Source organism: Dendrobates tinctorius, unplaced genomic scaffold (genome assembly GCF_039654945.1).
Source record: "Dendrobates tinctorius isolate UK_male_01 unplaced genomic scaffold, ASM3965494v1 ptg000233l, whole genome shotgun sequence".
NCBI classification, from domain to species: Eukaryota; Metazoa; Chordata; class Amphibia; order Anura; family Dendrobatidae; genus Dendrobates; species Dendrobates tinctorius.
In genome coordinates, this window is record NW_027361900.1 from 937,947 (window position 1) to 964,233 (window position 26,287).

Consider the following 26,287-nt stretch of genomic DNA (forward strand, 5'->3'; position numbering starts at 1 on the left):
ACACATATCCTCCATCCCATAGTCGAGTGCCCATATATCCATCATACATATCCTCCATCCCATAGTCCCATGCCCATATACCCATCACACATATCCTCCATCCCATAGTCGAGTGCCCATATATCCATCATACATATCCTCCATCCCATAGTCCCATGCCCATATACCTATCACACATATTCTCCATTCCATAGTCCAGTGCCCATATACCCATCATACATATCCTCCATCCCATAGTCCAGTGCCCATATACCCGTCATACATATCCTCCATCCCATAGTCGAGTGCCCATATACCCGTCATACATATCCTCCATCCCATAGTCGAGTGCCCATATACCCATCATACATATCCTCCATCCCATAGTCCAGTGCCCATATACCCGTCATACATATCCTCCATCCCATAGTCGAGTGCCCATATACCTATCACACATCCTCCATCCCATAGTCAACCATTATGACATCATAATGAGTGGCGGGGCTTGCAACCTATGATGAATCAGTGTCGCCATGACAACCATTATGGCATCATAATGAGGGGCGGGGCTTGATCCGCACACACTTTTTCCCCATTATGTAGATGGGGCAAAATTGTTTCGCCTCACAACATAGCTTAGGACGCTCTCGGGGTCCAGATGTGTGACTGTGCCAAATTTTGTGGCTGTAGCTGCGACGGTGCGGATGCCAATCCCGGACATACACACATACATACACACATACATAAATACAGTACATACATACACACTTTGAGCTTTATATATTAGATATACATATATATATATATATGTGTTTTATTATTTTTGCCTAAAATACAAAGGCCATGTGTCATCTTAGAGGTTCGGCCTTTTAGAGATCATTTCATCTTCATCTTACTACTGCTCACAATAACGGTCATTTTGACCAGGGGCGCCCACACTTTTACATGCCGCTGTCAATGCTTCATCCCGTCGGTGCTCAATATTTAATAGGGTCTTACTATTAAACTTAATGAAAAGTTTGGTGAATTTCTTTGAGCTGTTATTACTAGAGATGAGCGAATATCGTCGGAGAAGTTGTTATTGGCTAATATCACTTACCGAATAGCTGCATCGGGACCCCGGATCCCTGGAGCGCTCCCGATAATCAGCTGCATGTGTCGCCCTCCATGCAGGTGCTGTGACTATCACACAGCACGACACACGCAGCTGATTATCGGGAGCGCTCCAGCACACTGAGTCCTGCACACACTGAGGCCCCTGATCATGTGACCCCTGACTCCTCCCCTCCTGTGACCTCATCACAGGTCCTGTGTGCACAGAGCAGTCATATATGTGGCGGACACTCCTGGATCTTCAGCTTTCTGGGTTCCTCCTGTGAGTCCTATTAACCCTTTCGCTCCCTGTATTCTCTTTTCTGACAGGACACTATCTGAATTCGGATAGTGTGACAGGAATTTAAGCAATGTGGAAGGAAAAAATGACAATTTTACTTTATTTCCTCACAAAAATGTGACTTTAGCCCCAAAATTGTCAGCGTAACAAATCCTTATTTCCCCCACTGTAGTTTGTAGACTCCATATACAGATCCCTTTAGTGTGAAAAGAGCTGAATTCCCCACTTAAGTTATTGCAGTTTGGAAATTGCCCCCACTGGGAATTTATCTCCAGGTGAAGGCACAATTGTGTCTCCATGGGGGTTGTGCTCACAGCCCACCATCGTGTGGCCTCCAAAGAAATGCCACCCCGCACCATTACTGACCACTGCCAAACCGGTCATGCTGAAGGATGTAGCAGGCAGCAGATCGCTCTCCACGGCGTCTCCAGACTCTGTCACGGCTGTCACATGTGCTCAGTGTGAACCTGCTTCCATCTGTGAAGAGCACAGGGCACCAGTGGTGAATTTGCCAATCCTGGTGTTCTGTGGCAAATGCCAAGCGTCCTGTACGGTGTTGGGCTGTGAGCACAACCCCCATCTGTGGACGTCGGGCCCTCAGACCATCCTAATGGAGTCAGTTTCTAACCGTTTGTGCAGACACATGCACATTTGTGGCCTGCTGAAGATCATTTTGCAGGGCTCTGGCAGTGCTCCTCCTGTTCCTCCTTGCATAAAGGTGGAGGTAGCGGTCCTGCTGCTGGGTTGATGCCTTCATACGACCCCCTCCACATCTCCTGGTGTACTGGCCTGTCTCCTGTTAGTGCCTCCAGCCTCTGGACACTACGCTGACAGACACAGCAAACCTTCTTGCCACAGCTCGCATTGATGTGCCATCCTGGATGAGCTGCACTACCTGAGCCACTTGTGTGGGTTGTAGAGTCCGTCTCATGCTACCACGAGTGTGAAAGCACAACCAACATTCAAAAGTGACCAAAACATCAGCCAGAAAGCATTGGTACTGAGATGTGGTCTGTGGTCCCCACCTGCAGAACCACTCCTTTACTGAGGGTGTCTTGATAATTGCCAATAATTTCCATCTGTTGTCTATTCCATTTGCACAACAGCATGTGAAAATGATTGTCAGTCAGTGTTGCTTCCTAAGTGGACAGTTTGATTTCACAGAAGTTTGATTTACTTGGAGTTATATTCTGTTGTTTAAGTGTTCCCTTTATTTTTTTGAACAGTGTATATAGATAGATAGATTTTTTTCCTTTACGTTGGAGGGCCCAATTCCAGCTATTGCTGTGGGACCTGTGATTTCTATCTACTCCACTGTGTACAGGATAATAGAGTATAATAAAGTAGTTATGGACGTGACGTAACTAACATTGTGCAGTGACTCTGCTTTCCATATAGTGATGGATATTTTATTTTGCTGAAACTGATTTATTTTCCACTTTAAACCTTTTTTAAACCCCTCTGATCAGTGCGATCACACAACATACAAGCCTCTGATGGCTCCGGTGATGCCCTGTACTCCTGTAGTGCCGTGTATCATCACTGCCTGTCAGTGTAATACTAACGGCCCCATACACATGAGATCAGAGTTGGCTGAACGGTCATTTGGCAGACGGCGATCTCTCCCGACTCCCCCATACACACAAATATTCCAGCTTTCCTGTGGTCTGTATGAGAGAGTCGCCTCCAGACTCCTCTAGAGGAGGATTATCTACAGGAAGAACAAACGGATTATCCACTGAAATTCAGGATGCCAGATCCTTCTCTGCCCTAACATCATCTGTCGGGAGGCCCCCAAATACATTATATGGTCGGCCAAACCCCCCGAAATCAGTGCTTTCATGGAACTTTAGTCTACTGTGTTTGGGGGCGTTATAAGGTAACTTATTGGACGCTGCCTCTGGCCCGGCCTAATAGACCTTCATACATTGCAGCCCAGACCCCATTATTAGGCATGTAAGTATCGCAGTAACTAGGCCGCCCCATACTATCGAGTACTTGGAGGCGGGGGGGCATTCAGCCAAACTCTGTCACACCTTCTTAGATGTCATGTTTGCTTTTCAGGGTTTTGTTGCAGCCTCACCTGTGCCGTCCCTGTGGTGTACGTCTATGTTCTGGGGCCCAAAAAGATTCATTTCTTTTAATAAATGTTTCACATTAAAATTTATAAAATGTGTCTTCTGCTTTTTACATATTTTTTTCTTCTTACAAGAATTGTTGGAGCCAATTTTCATTAGAAACATTTTAATATCGGCTTTTTCTGGAGTTTTTCTTGTAATATAGGAAAGCCTAAGGCCAGAAATAATCCCCATAAATCACTGTACATGGAGACTTTGGGATCAGATCATTTCTGTCCGTTGTAATTGTGGAAACAAAAAATCTTTTCTAAAAGCCTCAAACTTCTGTGTGTGACTCAGAGCTGAGATCTAACGGGAGAGAAGATTCCAGTGCGGGGAAGACGGGAAACCTTCATATAGACGGCCGGTGGGGATGGAGGCAGTGACCGACTCTGGCCACATCTGTCTCTAGAGCCGTAGTAGAAGATGAAGATGTCGTCCTCATCATAAAGGAGTTATTTCTCATGTTGCGTGTAATGAATATCTCCTGCAGTATTGCTAATGCCTATTCCAGTGTCGGTAATGAGACGAGAATTAGCTTTGTGGAAGATGAGTCTATGAGGAACGTGTTCAGCTGCCGACTCCGAGGAGGAAACTGCTTGTTGTCTGTGGCCTAAATATATAGGTTTTATTAGTAGATGTCAGGGGAGAAAACTAAACCCTGTAAGATAATAAATCTCCTCATATGTTTCTCTTATTATCTCCAGTAATTGTATTATTACACAGGATTCTTATGATGTTACATCGGATCATCTTCTTCTCATTCAGGTCTCTACAATATCGGATCCTCTCGGTGAAGATCTTCTACAAAAGAGAATTTTCCGGATTTACCCATCAAGGATGGATATGGACAGAGACAAGATGGTGGAGAGGATGTTACACCTCACCCTAGAGATCCTCTTCCGTCTCACTGGAGAGGTGAGAGATTCTGATGACGTCACATTACATCATTCTTATCTATGGGAATAACAGATGGACAGAACTGGAGAGGTGAGGACTCTGGAAATGTCTGTAGTGAGATTTATTAATGTGTCTCTCCATAACCAGGATTACACAGTGGTGAGGAAGACCTCTAGTGATCGCTGTCAGGACCCTGTGTCTGAGGGATGGGGAAGACCCCTGAGCCCAATCACGGAGCCTCCACCTCACCCCCTGATCCATGAGGACATCAATGATCAGAAGATCCTAGAACTCACCTACAAGATGATTGAGCTGCTGACTGGAGAGGTGACACTGCTGGGAATGCTGGGACATTATACAGTAACACTATGAAGGGATCGGGGGATGATGGTATCATTGTATGTGTCAGGTTCCTATAAGGTGTCAGGATGTCGCTCTCTATTTCTCCATGGAGGAGTGGGAGTATTTAGAAGGACACAGCGATCTGTACAAGAACGTCATAATGGAGGTTCCCCAGCCCCTCACATCTCCAGGTAATAAATAGGACTAAATACACACGGTCTATAATTATCTGTATGTAGAGAATGAATTCAGTCCCTGTATGTGTTTCCTCCAGATCTATCCAGTAAGAGGACAACACCAGAGAGATGTCCCCGTCCTCTTCTTCCACAGGACTGTAACCAAGAAGATCCCAGTGCTCCTCAGGATCATCAGGTAGATGGAGAGAAGGTGTCAGGAGATCTCCCCTATGATGTGTAGATGGCTGTGAAGGTCTTGTGCTCAGTCTTGTTTTATCCACCAGTATTATATGTTTTATACTTGTGTAATGAGAGCGGTGGAGATGGCAGGATTACAGCTGATCATAGATGGGACTTCTCCATCTGTTAGTGACTTTTACAATATTTGTTTCAGGGTGAAGATCTGACCCATATTAATACTACAGAGACATATGTGAGAGATGATGAGTGGTGTAAAGAGGAGATTCCCACATATGACTACCCAGGTGAGTAGGAACCACTGAATGCAGAGAAGTCACAGATTCCTCTCAGTCACCGGCTGTGGCTGCTTTATCGGTGGTGTAGTCCGGCCGTATTACCATGGTCACCACTTTGCCTCTAGACCACAACATTCTCCTCCACCTAAAACTGTTCAAATTTCTTTGGGCATTGAAAGCCCTTTTCTATAGAACTTACGACCTGGAGGATCCACCCACCCCCTGGGATTAGTGTGAGGGTGATCCCTTAAAGCGAGATCTATATGATTGCTTGTTCCTAACCTAATATAGGCCGAGTGCACGCTTAAAGAGTCACACCGAACAGAGAGTTAGATGTCTACTCCTTTCTCAGCAAAGGCTTGCACACAACTGAAGTTTATTCTCAAGACAAAGAGACAGGAGATGGGTGTCACACAATCTTCTGAGTAGCCAGTGTCAGTCTATGATAGGTCCATTTCAGCTTCACTTCCATATTTGGTATCCAGTATCTCAGCTTCTGCATTCCAAGGATTCCTTCCAGGGTGTTGTCTGAAGACACAGACGCCATCTTGGCACCCCATATGTGAACTGACTTATATAAGGTTTAATAATTGATTTCATTAGCCATTCTCTCCTTCAGATTAGAAGATGCTGACCGTTACCTGCCCAGATCTGTAACTATAAAGCCAAATGACAGCGTACGTAGAATGTGCTGACAAGATAGAAAATCACTTGAAGAAAAATCTTATGCTGGGCCTGTAAGAGAAAGCGGAGGGGAATGATGCTGTTGGCTTCCTAGATCCCTGAGATCTTATCGGATGACTCTTCTCTCCCTTCTGTGCTGCTGAATGTCTCATGGTCCCTACAAGACCAGGTCCAGTCTTTCTGGCCAAACTTCCCTTTTATGAGCGACAACAGTAAATGTGCAGTGAGGCCAAGTGTGGATTTCTGTCCAATAACAGCAGAGTTTCCCTTTATCCTGACTTTTCAATTTGTATTAAAACCAACTAACTTCAAGGAGGATTGTGATAATCTACAGGACAAACATTCCGCCTGTGCCATGGTAGATCTCTAAGCTGTGCGTGGCTGATGGCTGTAATATACATTTATTCCCGCCTGCAGGATATGTGTTGGCTCCAGCCCTGGTGTCATGGATTCACTCCACGTCATAAATTACATTGTTTCTGATCCTAAGGAATTCAGATTACTGCACAATCTCTCCTGAAATGGGGAGCAATATTATTTCCTCTAATCTTCTGCTCAGGATTCATAGTAGCTCCAATGCTCCACCATAAATGAGGGCAACTCTGGTTTACTGTTGTGTAATCTGTATTTGTAGTTTTCAGTTAATGACATTCTCGTGCTCTGGGGCGGGGCTGTGGGTGGGGCTGTGGGCGGGGCTTTATATGGTGCTCTGATTACATATTCATCTGTATTGGCTTATGACAGGTCGCTGACCCCTCACTGACCTGCCCCCATTATTACACAATGCATATAATAGCATTGATATTATTGTTGATAATGCCTATAATATTGTGGCTATTGTGAGACTTAGAAAAAAATTACAGACAGCAAAATGACACCAGCGGCCCCTGTCCAGTAGCCTCTGTCGCATATAAATTTGTAGGACAATATGCGCTAGCAAGCTATCTGTCAGAAACAAATTAATAAATATAATTAGTCCAAAATTTTCCACCTCCACATTTATATCAGGAATGGCATTATAATTAGAGATGAATGGAGTAGCCAAATCCGAAGCCTCCTATCTAGGAAATGCTACATCAAGAGGCAAAGCCCCTTGGACATTGGTGTGCGCCAATTCACGAGCACTAGGGACAGCGCTAGTACTGGGCATTGTTCCCTGAGTTGGAGACATTTCTCCAGAAGCGCTATTTTTCCTTCTTGTTGTACTGGTCCTTGTGTGTGAGGATGGACCAGAATCACTGCTCATTTCTGAGCTATCACTGTCGCTGCTACTAAAGCCCTCGAAATCCACATCGCCATCTGACACTGCACTTTCTTCACTGTCAGAACATAAAAGTGCATAAGCCTCCTCTGCACTATAATACTGACGGGCCATTTTATTCATTTTAATTTATTTATTTTTTTCCGGAAAAAGAAAACTCTGACAAGACTGATGTGACATGACCCAATTATTGGGGAGACAATTGAGAAAAGCCTAATTTTTTAGCCTAATCCTAACTTTAGCCTAACAGTAACCCTAATTATAGGAATAACCCTAACCTGCCTTATCTGTTTTTCTATTGACAAATGATGGACCTGAGTGGGGACTTGTTTTTTGTGAGATGAGAATTGGTATTATTTTTGCCTGCATAACATTGATTGGTTTCGTTATTCGATATTTGGGAGGCAGAATGAACAAACAGTTGGACACCATACACTACTGGTTCATCCAACAAGGTTTTCTATTAGACTGTGAGCTGTCATTGTCTTGGTAAATAATGGACAGTGTAAGTAGAAGTGTTCAAAAATATAAAACTCAAGGATATTTTATTTTAAAAAAAATGTTTTTTTATCTTAGCAGATGACTGTATCAGGAGATCAGAGGGACAGTTGACATCTTCAATTTTTAAATCTGATGATCTTGAGATCCTACAAGATACAACTGAAATGATTGCTATTACTCCAGATATATCATCAAACATTCACAGCAAAGATCTGTCATCTGATCCTATGAAACAGGTCCCATCTTCTGATTCATTACTGACTACTAAGGAAAATCAAAGTCACAAAAGAGGCAATAAAAACCAAACTGCTCCTTTAGCAAAGAAGCCATTTTCATGTCCAGAATGTGGGAAATGTTTTGCACATAAATCACTGCTTGTTGCTCACCATAGAACTCACACAGGGGAGAAGCCTTTTTCATGTTCAGAATGTGGGAAATGTTTTAAAAAGAAAGTGAGTCTTGATGAACACCATAGAGTTCACACAGGAGAGAAGCCTTTTTCCTGTTCAACATGTGGGAAATGTTTTGCACGTAAATCATTGCTTGTTACTCACCATAGAACTCACACAGGGGAGAAACCTTTTTCATGTTTAGAATGTGGGAAATGTTTTGCACAGAAATCACATTTTGTTACCCATCAGAGAACTCACACAGGGGAGAAGCCTTTTTCATGTTCAGAATGTGGGAAATGTTTTAATGAGAAATCTCATTTTGTTACACACCATAGAACGCACACAGGGGAGAAGCCTTTTTCCTGTTCAGAATGTGGGAAATGTTTTAATGAGAAATCACAATTGGTTAATCACCATAGAACTCACACAGGGGAGAAGCCTTTTTCCTGTTCAGAATGTGGGAAATGTTTTAGCCGGAAAGTGATTCTTGTTGCTCACCATAGAACTCACACAGGGGAGAAGCTTTTTTCCTGTTCAGAATGTGGGAAATGTTTTAAAGAGAAATCACATTTGGTTGCTCACCATAGAACTCACACAGAGCAGAAGCCTCTTTCATGTTCAGAATGTGAGAAATGCTTTATCTGGAAAACAGATTTGGTTAATCACCATAGAACTCACACGGGGGAGAAGCCTTTTAAATGTTCAGAATGTGGGAAATGTTTTAACTGGAAGCAAAATTTGGATGATCACCATAGAACTCACACAGGAGAGAAGCCTTTTTCATGCTCAGAATGTGGGAAATGTTTTAACCGGAGAGGGAATCTTGATGAACACCAAAGAACCCACACAGGAAAGAAGCCTTTTTCCTGTTCAGAATGTGGGAAATATTTTAACCGGAGAGCGCTTCTTGTTAGACATCAGAGCAGTCACACAGGGGAGAAGCCTTTTTAATTTTCTAAATGTGGGAAATATTTTACTTGGAAATCAACTGTTAATAAATATCAGAGACGTCACATAGGGGAGAAGCCTTTTTTATGTTCATAATGTTGGAATAGTTTTAACCAAAATTGAATCTTCTTAAATGGGTTGTCGCTTGTCATTCCTCATGTTTGCTTAAAAAAAGGATAAAACTAAACTTTATTAATTCCAAATGTATAACTATACCCATATTTCACGCCCTGAAGGGTAGTCAGTATGTGACCAATAGAAAAAGCATATACCCCACATCTCAGTATATAGAGTGAGGTGATGTATACACACTCACTCTCCAAGCCTCTAATTTCTACGGGTTTCATCATCCTCACCAAAGGCGACTCATCAGGAGACTATTTAATATTGACCTATATTCAAGCAAGACTAGACAAAAAAAACTAAAATCATGTATCATGTTATTCGAAACAGTCAGAAAACTAGCCCCATATTGGCAGATCCCAGACCTCAAACTATATACTGTGTAAGTTTATAAGCCCCTCCAATGTCAGGAATAGATAGTATGTGACAATACAGTATAATTCTTGTGTTTTTCTCTTATAGGGACTGCCCTAGTTTGGTAATGTAACTGCTGTTAATTAGTAGTGCAGACAAATTGTCCTAGACTAAACTCAGTCTTCAGACGGCCCAATATGTACCACTCAGGGAAAACTTACCTGCTCCAAAGATCATTAGCAGCTTCTAACTAATGGCCATGCTGCGGTCTGTCAGGGAATGAGTGCAATATCGTTATAAAGACTATGGATATGTGCAATCATAATGTCTGGGAGATCTGTGCCATTATTAAGTATGAATATGGAAATTATCTATGAAAGTAAAGTGTTCCCTGAGCGGTATAACATGCAAAACAAGCCGCGGAGACACCATCACATGTTTCTCAACGCAAGCAATGACCAGCCAGTTCTTTCCCCGGGAAGGAACAACCACGTGAAGGGCAGTCTCCTATGCCAAAACATGGTATCCACAGACAGCTGTTTCGGGGTATTGCCCCTCATCAGTGTGGCGTAGGAAACTGGCCAGTAGGAGCAATGCCTAGTAGAAGACTGTGAAAAATGAGGATGAATGAACTCATGGAGATCAACATCCAACACTGCGGAGACATCATCACATGTTTCTCAATGCAGTGATTCTAGAGCAATGCCCTCATCCCCTATGGGAAATATGTAAAACATGCAAAACACAAGCTGCGGAGACACCATCACATGTTTCTCAACGCAAGCAATGACTAGCCAGGTCTTTCCCCGGGAAGGAACAACCACGGGAAGGGCAGTCTCCAATGAAGGAAACCACCTATGCCAAAACATGGTATCCATCCACAGACAGCTGTTTCGGGGTATTGCCCCTCATCAGTGTGGAGTAGGAAACTTCCCGGGGAAAGACCTGGCTAGTCATTGCTTGCGTTGAGAAACATGTCATGGTGTCTCCGCGGCTTGTGTTTTGCATGTTTTACATATTTCCCATAAGGGATGGGGGCATTGCTCTAGAATCACTGCGTTGGAGAAACATGTGATGGTGTCTCCGCAGTGTTGGATGTTGATCTCCATGAGTTCATTCATCCTCATTTTTCCCTGAGCGGTATATACGGTATTTTCACATACTATCTATTCCTGATACTGGAGTGGCCTATAAACTTACAAAGTATATACACTGCTCAGAAAAATAAAGGGAACACTTAAACAACAGAATATAACTCCAAGTAAATCAAACTTCTGTAAAATCAAACTGTGCACTTAGGAAGAAAAACTGATTGACAATCAATTTCACATGCTTTGTGCAAATGGAATAGACAACAGATGGAAATTATTGGCAATTATGAAGACACCCTCAATAAAGGAGTGGTTCTGCAGGTGGGGACCACAGACCACATCTTAGTATCAATGCTTTCTGGCTGATGTTTTGGTCACTTTTGAATGTTGGTTGTGCTTTCACACTCGTGGTAACATGAGATGGACTCTACAACCCACACAAGTGGCTCAGGTAGTGCAGCTCATCCAGGATGGCACATCAATGAGAGCTGTGGCAAGAAGGTTTGCTGTGTCTGTCAGTATAGTGTCCAGAAGCTGAAGGCACTACCAGGAGACAGGCCAGTACACCAGGAGATGTGGAGGGTGCCGTAGGAGGGCAACAACCCAGCTGCAGGACTGTAACCTCAGCCTTTGTGCAAGGAGGAACAGGAGGAGCACTGCCAGAGCCCTGCAAAATGACCTCCAGCAGGCCACAAATGTGCATGTGTCTGCACAAACGGTTAAAAACCCACTCCATGAGGATGGTCTGAGTGCCCGACATCTACAGATGGGGGTTGTGCTCACAGCCCAACACCGTGCAGGACGCTTGGCATTTGCCTCAGAACACCAGGATTGGCAAATCCACCACTGGTGCCCTGTGCTCTTCACAGATGAAAGCAGGTTCACACTGAGCACATGTGACAGACATGGCAGAGTCTGGAGGTGCCGTAGAGAGCGATCTGCCTGCAACATCCTTCAGCATGACCGGTTTCGCAATGGGTCAGTAATGGTGTGGGGTGGCATTTCTTTGGAGGGCCGCACAGTGTTGAGCTGTGAGCACAAACCCCATCTGTGGATGTCAGGCACTCAGACCATCCTCATGGAGTCAGTTTCTAACCATTTGTGTAGACACATGCTCATTTGTGGCCTGTTGGAGGTCATTTTGCAGGGCTCTGGCAGTGCTCCTCCTGCTCCTCCTTGCACAAAGGCTGAGGTAGCGGTCCTGCTGCTGGGTTGTTGCCCTCCTACAGCCCCTTCCATGTCTCCTGGTGTACTGGCCTTTCTCCTGGTAGTGCCTCCAGCCTCTGGACACTACGCTGACAGGCACAGCAAACCTTGCCACAGCTTGCATTGATGTGCCATCCTGGATGAGCTGCACTACATGAGCCACTTGTGTGGGTTGTAGAGTCTGTCTCATGCTACCACGAGTGTCAAAGCACAACCAACATTCAAAAGTGACCAAAACATCAGCCAGAACTTAGCATTGGTACTGAGATGTGGTCTGTGGTCCCCACCTGCAGAAACACTCCTTTATTCAGGGTGTGTTGATAATCGCCGATAATTCCCATCTGTTGTCTATTCCATTTGCACAACAGTATGTGAAATTGTCAATCAGTGTTGCTGCCTAAGTGGACAGTTTGATTACACAGAAGTTTGATTTAATTGGAGTTACAGTATATTCTATTGTTTAAGTGTTCCCTTTATTTTTTGAGCAGGGTACTTTGCAGAGGTCATTTTCACACCTTCAGGAACCTTAAAGGGCCCTACCAGCTGTTTCCCTATGATTTAGGCCCAAAACATGACTCCTCCACCTCCTTGCTGATGTCGCAGCCTTGTTGGGACATGGTGGCCATCCACCAACTATCCACTTCTCCATCCATCTGGACCATCCAGAGTTGCTCGACACTCATCAGTAAACAAGACTGTTTGAAAATTAGTCTTCATGTATGTCTGGGCCCACTGCAACCGTTTCTGCTTGTGAGCACTGTTTAGGGGTGGCCGAATAGTAGGTTTATGCACCACAGCAAGCCTTTGAAGGATCCTACACCTTAAGGTTCCAGGGACTCCATAGGCACCAGCAGCTTCAAATATATGTTTGCTCGTTTGTAATAGCTAGCCGACCCCAAACTTCAAACTATATACTTTGTACATTTATAAGCCCCTCCAGTGTCAGGAATAGATAGTATGTGACCATACAGTCTATACCGCTCAGGGAACACTTACCTTTCAGAGATAATTTCAGTAGTCATACTAAATAATGGCACAGATCTCCCAGACATTATGACTGCACATATCCCTAGTCTTTATACCGATATTGCACTCATTCCCTGACAGACTGCAGCATGGCCATTAGTTAGAAGCTGCTAATGATCTTTGGAGCAGGTAAGTTTTCCCTGAGTGGTACATATTGGGCCGTCTGAAGACTGAGTTTAGTCGAGGACAATTTGTCTGCACTACTAATTAACAGCAGTTACATTACCAAACTAGGGCAGTCCCTATAGGAGAAAAACACAAGAATTATACTGTATTGTCACATACTATCTATTCCTGACACTGGAGGGGCTTATAAACTTACACAGTATATAGTCTGAGGTCTGGGGTCTGCCAATATGGGGCTAGTTTTCTGACTGTTTCGGATAACATGATACATGATTTTTGGGTTCTCTTCGTCTAGTTCCGCTTGGATATACTTCAATATTAAATAGTCTCCTGATGAATGAATGAATCCAATGAATATTCATTTCTCTTAAGTAGCGGCACACATGATCGCCGGTAGCAGCAGGAAGCCAGTGGCTGACACTGCGTGCTACTGAAGAGCAATGAATACTCTCCGTGATCTCCGATGAACAGTCCCAGTGAGTACTCCAGCACCTGTGCTCTGCTTGTGAGCAATGCATGACGTCCCTGCCATGTGCTGCTTACAATCATAAAGCAGTTGCTGGCACCGGAGCAGGATGCTGTGAGGGAGCGCTGGGTAGGTAAGTGTAAATTTTTTAATGTTTTCTCGTGGGGCCATGTATGCGAGGATGGGGGTGGAGGCAATAGGGATGGGGCCCTACATACTAGGATGAGATGGGGGCCCTGCATACCAGGATAGGAATGGGGCTATCATACTAGGATGAGATGGGGAACCCGGAATACCAGGATAGGGATGGGGCCATGCATACTAGTATAAGGATGAAGGTGATCATTCCTGCCAGGATAGGGATGAGGGGGCCATGTGTATCAGGATGGGGATGAGGGGACCATATATGCTAAGATAGGGCATACTGTATTAAGTACAGAATTGACCACATTTTTTGCTTTATTTTTTTTCCCCTAATTTCCCGCTCTAGAACCTACGAGCGTCTTATAGTCCAAAAAATACGGTATACATATCTTTTTTTTTTCTCAGGGAACTCATTCCTCATGTTTGGCCTCATTAACCCCTTTCCTTCATTGGACGTAATATTCCGTCCATGTGCCCTGGGCCCTAATTACCATGGAAGGAATATTACGTCATAGCGATAAGCGGCGCCCACGTGGTGAGCGCCGCTTATCGCGGCTGGGTGTCAGCTAATTATCATAGCTGACACCCGGCACAATGTGTCAGGGGCGGTCACGGACCGCCCCCGACACGTTAACCCCTTGTACACCGTGATCAAACACGATAGCGGTGTACCGGGGGTTAAAGGGAAGCATCGGCAGGGAGGGGGCTTCCGTGCTTCCCTGAGACCCCCACGGCAGCACAATGTGCAGCGCTGCTACGGGGGTCTCCTTTCCTGCAGGTCCCCGGATCCAATATGGCGGCGGGGACCTCCGAGGGCCTGCAGGAAGCTGGATTCCTCAGTGCCTGCAAAGCGCATGCAAGGAGGAAATCTGCACACTGCCTGTGACAGATCGCTGATCTGTCACAGCGATCTGTGATGTGACAGATCAGCGATCTGTCACAGGACAGTTATGTCCCCCCTGGGACATTGTAGTAAAGTAAAAAAAAAAGTGTAAAAATAATTTTAAAAAAATTACACATGTTTGGTATCGCCGCGTCTGTAACGACCTGCCCTATAAAACTGTCCCATTAGTTAACCCCTTAAGCAAACCCCTTAAAAAATAAAAATAAAAAATGAAGCAAAAAATAATGATTTATTATCATACCGTCGAACAAAAAGTGCAATAACACGCGATCAAAAAGACGCATATAAATATCCATGGTACCGCTGAAAATGTCATCTTGTCCCGCAAAAAACGAGCCACCATACAGCATCATCAGCAAAAAAATAAAAAAGTTATAGCTCGCAGAATAAAGCGATGCAAAAATAGTTATTTTTTATATAAAATTGTTTTCATTGCATAAAACCGCCAAAACATAAAAAAGCGACATAAATGGGGTATCGCTGTAACCGTACTGACCCGAAGAAGAAGACTGCTTTATCAATTTTATCGCACGCGGAACGGCGTAAACGCACCACCCAAAAGAAATTCATGAAACGCTGGTTTTTGTAAATTCTGCGTCCCAAAAAACAAAATTAAAAGCGATCAAAAAATGTCACATGCCCGAAAATGGTACCAATAAAAACGTCAACTCGTCCCGCAAAAAATAAGACCTCACATGACTCGGTGGGTCAAAATATGGACAAATTATAGCTCTCAATATGTGGTGATGCAAAAACTATTTTTACAATAAAAAGCGTCTTTTAGCGTGCGACAGCTGCCAAACATAAAAACCGCATAAATAGTAAATCAAACCCCCCATTATCACCCCCTTAGTTAGGGAAATATAATAAAATTAAAAGAAAATGTATTTATTTCCATTTTCCCATTAGGGTTAGGGCTAGGGTTAGGGTTAGGGCTAGGGTTAGGGTTAGGGGTGTGTTGGGGTTAGGGTTGGAGTTAGAATTGGGGGTTTCCACTGTTTGGGCACATCAGGTGCTCTCCAAACGCAACATGACGTCCGATCTCAATTCCAGCCAAAATCGTCAAATGGCGCTGCTTCCCTTCCGAGCTCTGCCATGTGCCCAAATAGTGGTCTACCCCCACATATGGGGTATCAGCGTACTCAGGACAAATTGCACAATAACTTTTAGGATCCTGTTACCCTTGGGAGAATAAAAATTGGGGGTGAAAAGATCATTTTGTGGAAAAATATGATTTTTTAATTGTACTGCTCTACGTTATAAACTTCTGTGAAGCCCTTGTGGGTTCAAAGTTCTCACCACATATCCAGATAAGTTCCTTGGGGGTCTAGTTTCCAAAATGGGGTCACTTGTGGGGGGTTTCCACTGTTTAGGTACATCAGGGGCTCTCCAAACGTGACATGGCGTCCGATCTGAATTCCAGCCAATTTTGAATTGTAGTAAATATAGTAAAATTAAAAAAAATAGTAAAATTAAAAGTCAAACGGCGCTCCTTCCCTTCTGAGCTCTGCCATGCGTCGAAACTGGTTCCCCCCACATATCAGGTATCAGCGTACTCAGGACAAATTGCACAATAATTTTTGCAGTCCCATTTCTCCTGTTACCCTTGGTAAAATAAAAAAAATTGAACCTGAACTATTTTTTTTGTGAAAAAAAGTTAAATGTTCATTTTTTTTAAATATTCAAAAAATTCCTGTGAAGCACTTGAAGGGTTAATAAACTCCTTGAATGTGGTTTTGAGCACCTCAAGGGGTGCAGTTTTTAGAATGGTGTCACTTTTGGGTATTTTCTATTATATAGACCCTTCAAAGTGACTTCAAATGTGATGTGGTCCGTAAAAATAAAATGGTGTTGCAAAAATGAGAAATCGCTGGTCAACTTTTAACCCTTATAACTTCCTAACAAAAAAAAATTTTGGTTCCAAAATTGTGCTGATGTAAAGTAAATATGTGGGAAATGTTACTGAGGGTGGTTTCACATTAGCGCTTTTTAAGCGCACGCACGGCCGGGGGTAGCTCCGCCCCCGAGCCGGCTCTCTGCCCGGCGTGCCCGCCCCTTGCTTGTAGCGCCGCCTCCTAGCGCACAGCGGCGCCTGCGATCGGCGCACCCTATCTTTAGCATAGGGTGCGCAGATCGTGCGCAGGCCGTGCGCTAGTTGCGCTTTGACCTGCGCTGCGCACTTTTGACTGTGCGCCGTGCGCGCCAAAATCAAACTTTTCGGATTTTGGCGCGCACGGCGCACCGTCAAAAGGACAGTGGTCAGAATTGTAAAAATTGGCCCGGGAGTTAACGTGCAAACCACCCTTGGTAGTGAAGGGGTTAAAATAAAAACACTCATACTCCGCTGGCGTGCCGTCTCCAGTTCAGCAGTGTTGAGACTCACTGTCCCGGGGCTTATGTGAGGTTCTCACATCACACGAGCCCTGCACCCAATCAGCGGCAGCTTCACTGTTCCTTCCTTCGGACGTATTGAACATGAACAGGAAGCCAGGGCTGCGGCTGCTCTCTGACGGCCTCATGATGCTTGATTTGTCCGAAGGTGGGGACAGTGACGTCAGCGCTGATTGGGCACAGGGCTCACATGACGTAAAAACCTCAAAAGAGACCCAAGAACACAAGTGCCAACACCACTGAAACGGTGCCAGCATGGGAGGTTTGTATAAGTGTTTTTATTTTAACAGGACCAAACATGAGGAATGAGAAGGGGTTGTCCAACTAGTTGTCAAACTTTTTATCAAAAATCCCACACAGGGAAAAGTCATTATTATACCTAGAGTGTGAGAAATGAATTACAGGAAAATCGTATTTTGTGGGCCATCAACTCAGACGAGGAGAACCTATATATATATTATTCACAAATTGTACAAAAACATGATGCACGCGGCGTGCGTTCAAGGGTGGAATATTATATGGGAGTTTTATAGGATAAGTTCAAGGTGAGAATATTATATGGGAGTTTTATAGAATAAATTCAAGGTGAGAATATTATATGGGAGTTTTATAGGATAAATTCAAGGTGAGAATATTATATGGGAGTTTTATAGGATAAATTCAAGGTGAGAATATTATATGGGAGTTTTATAGGATAAATTCAAGGTGAGAATATTATATGGGAGTTTTATAGGATAAACCAAATACCAACAGAAAATAAACGACCCAAAACAAACATTTATCAGTAAAAATATCCTCTTTATTAGGTTAAGTATAAAACAATTGCTCCATTTTCCGATACCCGTCGCATCTCCATTTTTCATGATCTTGGGTTGGGTGAGGGATTATTTTTTGTGTGCCGAGCTGACGTTTTTAATGAATACCATTTGGATGCAGATACGATCTTTTCATCGCCCGTTATTGTATTTTAAAGCAATGCTGCAGCGATCAAAAAAACGTAATCCTGGCGTTTTGGCTTTTTCTCATTACGCTGTTTAGCGATCGGTTTAATTCTTTTTTTAAATTGATAGATCAAGCAATTCTGAACGCGGTGATACCAAATATGTTTATGTTTTATTTTCTTTGTATTGTTTTAGTTTGAATGGGGCGAAAGGGGGTGATTTGAACTTTTATTTTTTTTTATATTTTTAAAAACACTTTTTTCTTTTTTTGACATTGTGAAGACATACAGCATTGTATCTTAATTAACCAGATGACTATTTTTTAGCAAATAAAGAATAATAGAATGTTATCTGTATGTTGGCTTTCAAATTTAAGTGTTGATTTTTGGTTGGTCAAGAAAACAGACTTTTGTTTGTGTAAGCCGGTAATATTGACTTTTATTGTGCGCTTATCCTTGATCACTAGTGATGTTTGCTGATATGCCAATTATGCATTGTGTTATGGAGCCAGTTTGTTGACTTCTAAAGCAGAGAGGGAAAAACTATGCAAATAATTTAAATAATCAAGTAATGCTATAATAATCTCATCTCCATTCTTACCCTTTATGTAAATATTGAATGGGGGATGCTTGTTTAGTCTAAAAATAGGTTACATGCCTCTGTATGAAGAGACTGAGAGAGAAACAGCCAGAGAGATTCTGCCAAGACATCCATACATCCCAAAAGGACCAGAGACAGGACAGCAACCATTTTATATCATGGCTTCATTATGAAGGACACTGATCTATCATTCTATAGGAAACAACCTAGGGGTTTTCAGCCTTAGCTGGAAGAATACAGATCTGCTCCATTGACCATCACTGATCCATGGATATGTTTGGAGAAGCCAGGTTGTGATCCTCAGATCAACTGGCCTTGTACCTTGTATGGACTCAATGGACTGTCATCTTCCTACACTTGTTGTTACCTCCTCTCTGTGTGCGGGCCACAGGTGGAGTAGTCGACACTGGAAGATGAAGCCAGGCTGTGATCCTCGGATCAACTGGCCTTGTATGGACTGTCATCTTCCTATGCTTGTTGTTACCTCCTCTTTGTGTGTGTGCACAGCTGGGGTAGTGACCCTGGAAGATCTGAAGTCACAGCTGCTATTATCCCGGCGGGTCAGTGGAAGGGTGAGACTCTGTAATGTGCCCCATCTTGGGTGCTGTGCTGGGACTGTTCTATGTGTTATCTGCCTGTTTTGTGGTACAATAAAGCATTGCCCACACTGTGTTACCCTCACCCTGTGTTGTCTGAGTAGCGTTTTGCCCATGTTAAAAGGAGAGTAGGAGTTTGGTCCATGCATTTTCGGTTAGTGGGCGGCACTCGTAGCAATCCGGCCAACCCATCGGTGACCCACAATCATGTGACAGGGTCACTGATGGGTGGGATTTCCAGCGTGCTTGCTGACATGTGCCAGAAAAGATGTGGGCTCAGCACTGGCGGCACATCAAAGGGAGAGAGTCCGACATCCGCATACATTTACCCCTGAAGTCAGAAAGGGGTTAAAGGGGGTTGTTTTTACAGAGACAGACGTGGTAATCAATCATGTATACATACAAATAATTACAGAAATATACAGCTTCTAATGTTAAATAGTATAGAGTTACCACAAGAAAATATAATTTGTGTAAACCATGTGTAGATATAAAAATTCAGGCAAATGTAGCTCCATCTAGTGGCCATGTGCAAAAGTGCCATCATAGAGTAACATGTATCCTAAGAGAGTGTCACTATCAAGGGGGAAATGAGATTAAAGGGAAGGTGCCGTGATTTTTGATAATTTATTGCAAAAATGAAAATTATGTAAAAAGATGTTTTCACCTAAGCTTGTTTCTTACTGTTTTAGTGCAGCCACTGGGGGCTGACATTTTACCTTGCAGGTCTGTAATGGATGCTGAACGACACTTTTCATCCTCAAATACGGCAGTCCCTGGGCATAGGAGACAGCAGTCGGACGCCGACCCTATCTCTAACATTGCAGCGGCATCATCTGTGAACTGGGCATGCCTCTGTTGGCTGCTCAATTCACAGCCATAGGTGTGGGTAGGCGCCATTTTATTAGATACCAGTGCTATCTGCTGAGCTCCATTTACACTCTATCGCAAGCCCTATTATGCCGGATGTTGTACTGTTCACTTCCAGCATAACAGGTCTCGGATGGTCACGCTGCGCATACCGGAGGAGCTGCAGGAGATCAGGACAGGACACCAGACGAGCTCCTAGAGTCCCAACGAGCTGCTGCCTGCTGTAGACCCAACGAGCAGCTGCCTTCTGTAGACCCGACGAGCTGCTGTCAGCTGTAGACCCGACGAGCAGCTGCTTGCTGGAGACCCGATGATCTGCTGCCTGCAGTAGATCCAACGATCTGCTGCCTGCTGGAGACCTGATGAGCTGCTGCCTGCTGGAGACCTGATGAGCTGCTGCCTGTTGTCTGCTGTAGACTCGACGAGCTGCTGTCTGCTGTAGACCCGATGAGCTGCTGCCTGCTGTCTGCTGGAGACCCGATGAACTGCGGGAGACAGGACAACCTGCTGTATACCAGGGGTGCTATAGCGATGACAGAAGTGGGGTTGTGACATCATCCATTGCTAGTGTTATCAGGGCTGCAGAGGTGAGGGGTCTGGAATACTGCTTTTTGTACAGAGGCAAAAATATGAGAGGTGGTTGATGGTATGTGTCAGGGGGAAGTAGCATATGGAGGTTGTGCATGGCATATACAGGGTGAGCTGCCATATGGAGGTTGTGCGTGGCATATACCTGGGTGAGCTGGCATGTGGAGGTTGTATGTGGCATATACAGAGGGAGCTGGCATATGGAAGTTGTGCATGGTAGACTGCTCAGTGCATGTGAAGACAGGAGCTGCCGGTACTGAGACACAGAGCTGTTGTGAGCTCATCTGTTCATTCATCTTTTGTGTCCAAGGATTTCCCTCTTCTGGTGAAGAAAGGTAGTGAGGCTGATTACCAAACACCTGATCAGGTGGATGGTGACTGGGTAGCAGGAACTTCTGACTGGAAATAAGGCTGCCGACGCCCTTCTGAGTCGCTGGTGATTTCTCTGCTGGATTCTTGGAGACCAGTCTGATTCCTGCTTCCCAAAGATAAGTTTTTGCTCTGCTATTGAACTTATTGGTTTTGGTTTCTTTACCTTATTTTTTGGAGTTCAGCCATCCCCAGCCTGGGGTGTGCTGGATTCTTTTTCCTTGATCAGTGTTCTCTTTTGCTCTGCTTCCAGAATATTCTGAGTGCTGATATAGGGTTTGAAGTCTAGTGACTTCAGGGTCCTTTTTGCTTATCAGTTGTGTTGGAAATATTTTTTAGCAGGGTTTTCTTGGATTGCAGACAGCAGCTTTTCTATCCTGTCCTTTTTAGTTAGCTTGAGCCCCATCGTTTGCTCAACCTATCTTTCTATCGGTGTTAGTGTTTTCATCTTGCTTCACCGTCATTATATGTTGGGGGCTGCCTGTTGCTTTGGGGTCTGCTCTGGGGCAGTCAGTTTTTCCCTTTTCTCTCTTTAGGCTTATGTAGATCTCCGGCTGTGACGAGGTGTCTAGGATCACCATAGGAACACTCCAAGGCTACTGCTGGTTGTGTGATAGGATTAGGGGTCTGCAATCCACTAGTTTCCAACCTCTCTGATTTTCTGGGCTGAGCTTGTGTTTTGTTTTTTCCTCCTCGGTGACTCAATCATAACAGAATCACCAGCCATACCGCAGATTCTAGTGTACTCAAAAGCAGGAAGGAATTGTTTAAAAAAGAAAAAAAAAAGGGAAAGGAAAAAAAAAGGTGTCAGAATTTTTTTTTTTGTGTATATTTTTTCCTCTTTTTCTCTGAGGCCGTAGGAGGATGATGGAGTTTAAGCAATTGTCTGATCGTGTGGAGCAGCTTGCTGCTGAGGTGTGGGGAATTTCCGCCTATCTTGCTCGTTCACACGCTGCTGAACCAAAAATCCCCACTCCTGATGTGTTTTTTGGGGATCGGTTTAAATTTTTGAATTTTAAGAATAATTGTAAATTACTTCTTGCCTTGAAGCCTAACTCATCGGGGAGCTCTGCGCAGCAGGTTAAAATTGTCATCTCCTTGCTGCGCGGCGATCCCCAGGATTGGGCGTTTTCTTTAGTACCAGATGATCCTATTCTAACTAATGTGGACACATTTTTTCAGGCCTTGGGGTTGTTGTATGATGAACCTAATGCGATTGATCAAGCTGAAAAGACCCTGTTGGCATTGAGCCAGGGTCAAGATTCTGCAGAACTGTACTGTCAAAAATTCAGAAAGTGGGCGGTCCTCACCACTTGGAATGATGGTGCCTTGGCAGCTCTCTTTCGGAAGGGTTTGTCAGAAACCGTAAAAGATACTATGGTGGGATTTCCTGTTCCCTCTGGTCTTTACGATTCTATGTCATTAGCCATTCAGGTTGATCGGCGTTTACGTGAACGTAAAATTATACGGGAAATGCTGCCACCTGTTGAACAAATGTCTGAACCTATGCAATGTGATAGAGTTTTGTCTAGAGCGCAACGTCAGGAGTTCAGAAGGCGTAATAAGCTGTGTTTTTTCTGTGGAGATGCCTCTCATATTATTTCTGTCTGCCCTAAACGAGAGAAACGTTTTGCACACACATTTGCTGTAGGTGGTGTACAACCTAAGTTTCTTCTGGCAATTACTCTGATCTGCTCCCTGTCCACATTTTCTGCTAAAGCCTTTGTGGATTCAGGAGCAGCCTTGAACCTAATGGATTTAGATTTTGCTAAACGTTGTGGTTTCCGTATGACACCCCTGCGGACGCCTATTCGTTTGAGGGGTATTGATGCTACTCCTTTGGCGAAGAATAAACCTCAGTTTTGGACCCAGGTGGTAATGCGGGTCGCCCCAGACCATCAAGAAAACTGCAGATTTTTGGTGTTGCATAATTTGCATCATACCATCGTGCTGGGGTTCCCCTGGTTGCAAATCCATAATCCAGTTTTGGATTGGAAATCTGTGTCTGTGGTGAGTTGGGGTTGTCGGTGTGCTCTTAGTGACACTCCTGTTTTCTCCACCTCTCCCCAGTTGCATGAGGTTCCTGACTATTTGGCTGATTTTTTTTATGTGTTTAGTGAGAGCTACTAGCTACTGCTAGTTGTGTGATAGGATTAGGGGTCTGCAATCTGCTAGTTTCCAACCTCTCTGATTTTCTGGGCTGAGCTTGTGTTTTGTTTTTTCCTCCTCGGTGACTCAATCATAACACAGAGCAAAGGGTATAAATAGCAAGAGAATAAAGAGCTAACAGTGCATTACATCCCTGGAATACAAATAGGAGATATAAAGTGCAGCCAGTGCTATATGGGATATCCCAGGAATACAGTACAGCCCATATAGTGTAAAGGAGGAACCATCCTAACAAGAGATGGAGATTACAGATCCTACAGACAACATGCTGGTAGTGTACAGATAAAGGTGGCAGATTCACCACTATTCCCTCTTACGGGCATTTTGCCACGTCAGCTTCCTTAGAGAGGAAACACACCAACACACCAAGGTCCTGCACTAATCCAGGCAAGGGGAGTAACTCTGGGGTAAAGTGGGAGTGTTCCTAAAGGAATTGGGGCTGTTCCCCGGTCACATCTATGGAACACATGATTAAGTCTGCCAATGTCAGCCAATCACATTGGTGGTTATTGTTTATACCGGCCCTTTCCTGTCCAGGGTCATGTTATTGGCGTGACACCTAATAGTGGTTGGGACATACCCCTGATGGCTTATTGGTGTAAACCAAACGACCTGGGGCAAATGCCAATCAGAGGTCACAGGGAGCGAGTATACCCCACGTGGGTACATGTGTGGTGTGTCATGAGCAGGATCCAGGAAACAGCGTCACACGCCATCCCGGGTAACTCCACCTCCGGGCACCTCTGATTGAATGGCATCACCGAGGGGAGTGACCGAAATGACGCTGGATGGACTCGTTACCATGGAGATCGGATGGGCCCACACCACGTGAGCATTCAACATCCCCAGTGAAGCAGGAGGTGCAGGATGAAAACCTGTTGGTAAGACCAAGATGGATAATGCAGCATAGAGCCATCTGGTAGCGATCAGTCAGGTAAAGTGATAGTGAGGGGGGTCCAGAAACAAAACAATGCAGGTGAAAAGAGCCAAATGTGACCCCACCAAGTGACCAGTGAGAGTGCAACTGTGCAACGGGTAAGAAAAGAGAATAAACAGTGATATGGTAAAGATATAAAGAGAAAAGCAGCTTAATAACAGTGATGATAATAAAATCTATGGGAAGTGTTTGTGGTGAAGTGTATACACTCCTAGAAATGTTTCCTCTACAATATAGAGATATAAATGATCAGTATTAGGACGTGTAACAAAGAGGAATCTGTTATTATATAGAGAGAATGTAATGTGCAATAAATGACGGGAATAATCGGGAAATTGTTATTAATAATATAATGAGATCCCAGCACCTGACACTTCCCGGTATATATTATATATTATATTAGAATCCCAATTACCAACTGGAAAGATAAAAACAAAGGAAAAAGGGCGGAACAAAAAACAAGCCCCAAACACCTCATAACCCACAATGTAAGGTCAGAAAAAAATGGGAAAATATAAGTTTCTATTCACACTGCAATATTAGTCACCTGTGACCTGTGTCTCTCCCAGAAGAGAAGTCATCACAGCGTCATTCCCCGTAATAACCGTATAGAGGAGGAAATGATGGCGGAGAGAGCGTCCATTGTTAGAATAGTGGGGAGACACAGATGGGGTCCAATGCTCCTGACTGTCCGGATGTCTAGAGGATCGTCACCATAGGAGAGTAAAGTGCAGATCGGCGATCTTGTGACCGTTGTATTATGGGGAAATAAAAAACAAATAAGACACATTGAGATCAGAGAAAACTGTTTTATATACGAGGGGCGATCCAAAAGTAATGATAATCAATAATAAACACAATGAATAAAGTAAAAAAAAATTTTTATTTTTCTACATAGTCTCCTAACAAGTCTATACATTTAGTCCATCTCTTTTCTAAACTTAGAATTCCCTTCGAAAAAAATTCTTGATCTTGACCCTCAAAAAACTCCCCAACGGCGGTTATCACGTCGCTATTGTCGTCAAATTTCTTGCCCCGGATGTGTTCCTTGAGCCGAGGAAAGAGAAAGAAGTCACTGGGGGCTAGATCTGGCAAATAGGGGGGGTATTCCACCAGTTCAAAGCCCGCTTCTTGAATGGTAGCCATGGCAACTGCAGCTTTGTGAGCCGGTGCGTTATCTTGGTGAAACAGCACTCCAGCCCGCAGTTTGCCGCGCCTTTTCTCCTTGATAGCCTCCCGCAATCTTCTTATTTGTTCTGCGTAGTAGGAGCCCGTAATAGTGGCTCCCTTCTCCAAATAGTCCACCATAATAATTCCTTCAGCGTCCCAAAAAACGGACGCCATAACCTTCCCTGCTGAGCTTGACACTTTGAATTTCTTCGGCGTCGGTTCGTTGGCTCGTTTCCATGTCATCGATTGTTGTTTAGTTTCGGGATCAAAGTGGTGGATCCAGGTCTCATCCATGGTCAAAAAACGTGACAAAAAATTCTCCTTGTCTGCTTGGAACTTTTTGAGATTTGGTATTGAAATGTCAACTCATTTCTTCTTTTGCTCGTCGGTTAACATTTTTGGCACCCAACGCACGGAGACCTTTCTCATATGCAATTCTTTTGCAAGGATTCTTTGAATACTGCCATATGAGATCCCTGTGACCTCAGCTACATGCCTGATAGTCACTCTTCGATCTGCCAACACAACTTCTTCAACTTTTTTCACGTTTTCTTCATTGAGGGACGTGGATGGGCGTCCTTCGCGATGTTCATCTTCCATCGATGTTCTTCCCAGCTTAAATTCCTTGACCCAGCATGCAACTGTGGAATATGGAGGAGAAGAGTCCCCCAATGTTTCCACCAAGTTGCTGTCTATGTCTTTGGTAGACATTTTTTTCAAGCAGAGGTATTTGATGACAGCTCTGAGCTCGTTTTTTTCCATTTTGATGTTCACTCCTTGGCAGTTCATATTCAAATGAATGTAGCTCCCGGGAATCGTGGCCTATTTAAGTGATTTTTTTTTTCCTGGACTAGTGGGTACCTAAGAGAGAAAAAAATATTTTATTTTAATTTCTGTGTGCAATAGAAATAACTGATTATCATTACTTTTGGATCGCCCCTCGTAATAAAGAGTGTAGAGAACGAATTCCACCAAACCCCCTATAGGAAAGGGGAGAAGCTGAGAACTTCATTTACACCATTGAGATGTAAGGGATTTAAATTGCCA

At 43.9% G+C, this 26,287-nt stretch overlaps 2 protein-coding genes across 2 annotated transcripts in view; one reads left to right on the plus strand and one right to left on the minus strand.

Moving 5' to 3' along the window:
* Positions 1-26,287, minus strand: part of LOC141060255 (uncharacterized) — a 288,426-nt gene that overhangs the window by 185,430 nt on the left and 76,709 nt on the right. The window lies entirely within an intron of this gene.
* On the plus strand, positions 1,236-9,308 carry LOC141060242 (uncharacterized). Its single transcript, XM_073556473.1, has 7 exons — positions 1,236-1,354; positions 4,258-4,407; positions 4,537-4,716; positions 4,799-4,922; positions 5,006-5,103; positions 5,302-5,392; positions 7,908-9,308. The coding sequence occupies exons 2-7, from the start codon at positions 4,330-4,332 to the stop codon at positions 9,170-9,172; spliced, it is 1,836 nt and encodes a 611-aa protein (XP_073412574.1). The 5' UTR covers positions 1,236-1,354; positions 4,258-4,329; the 3' UTR covers positions 9,173-9,308.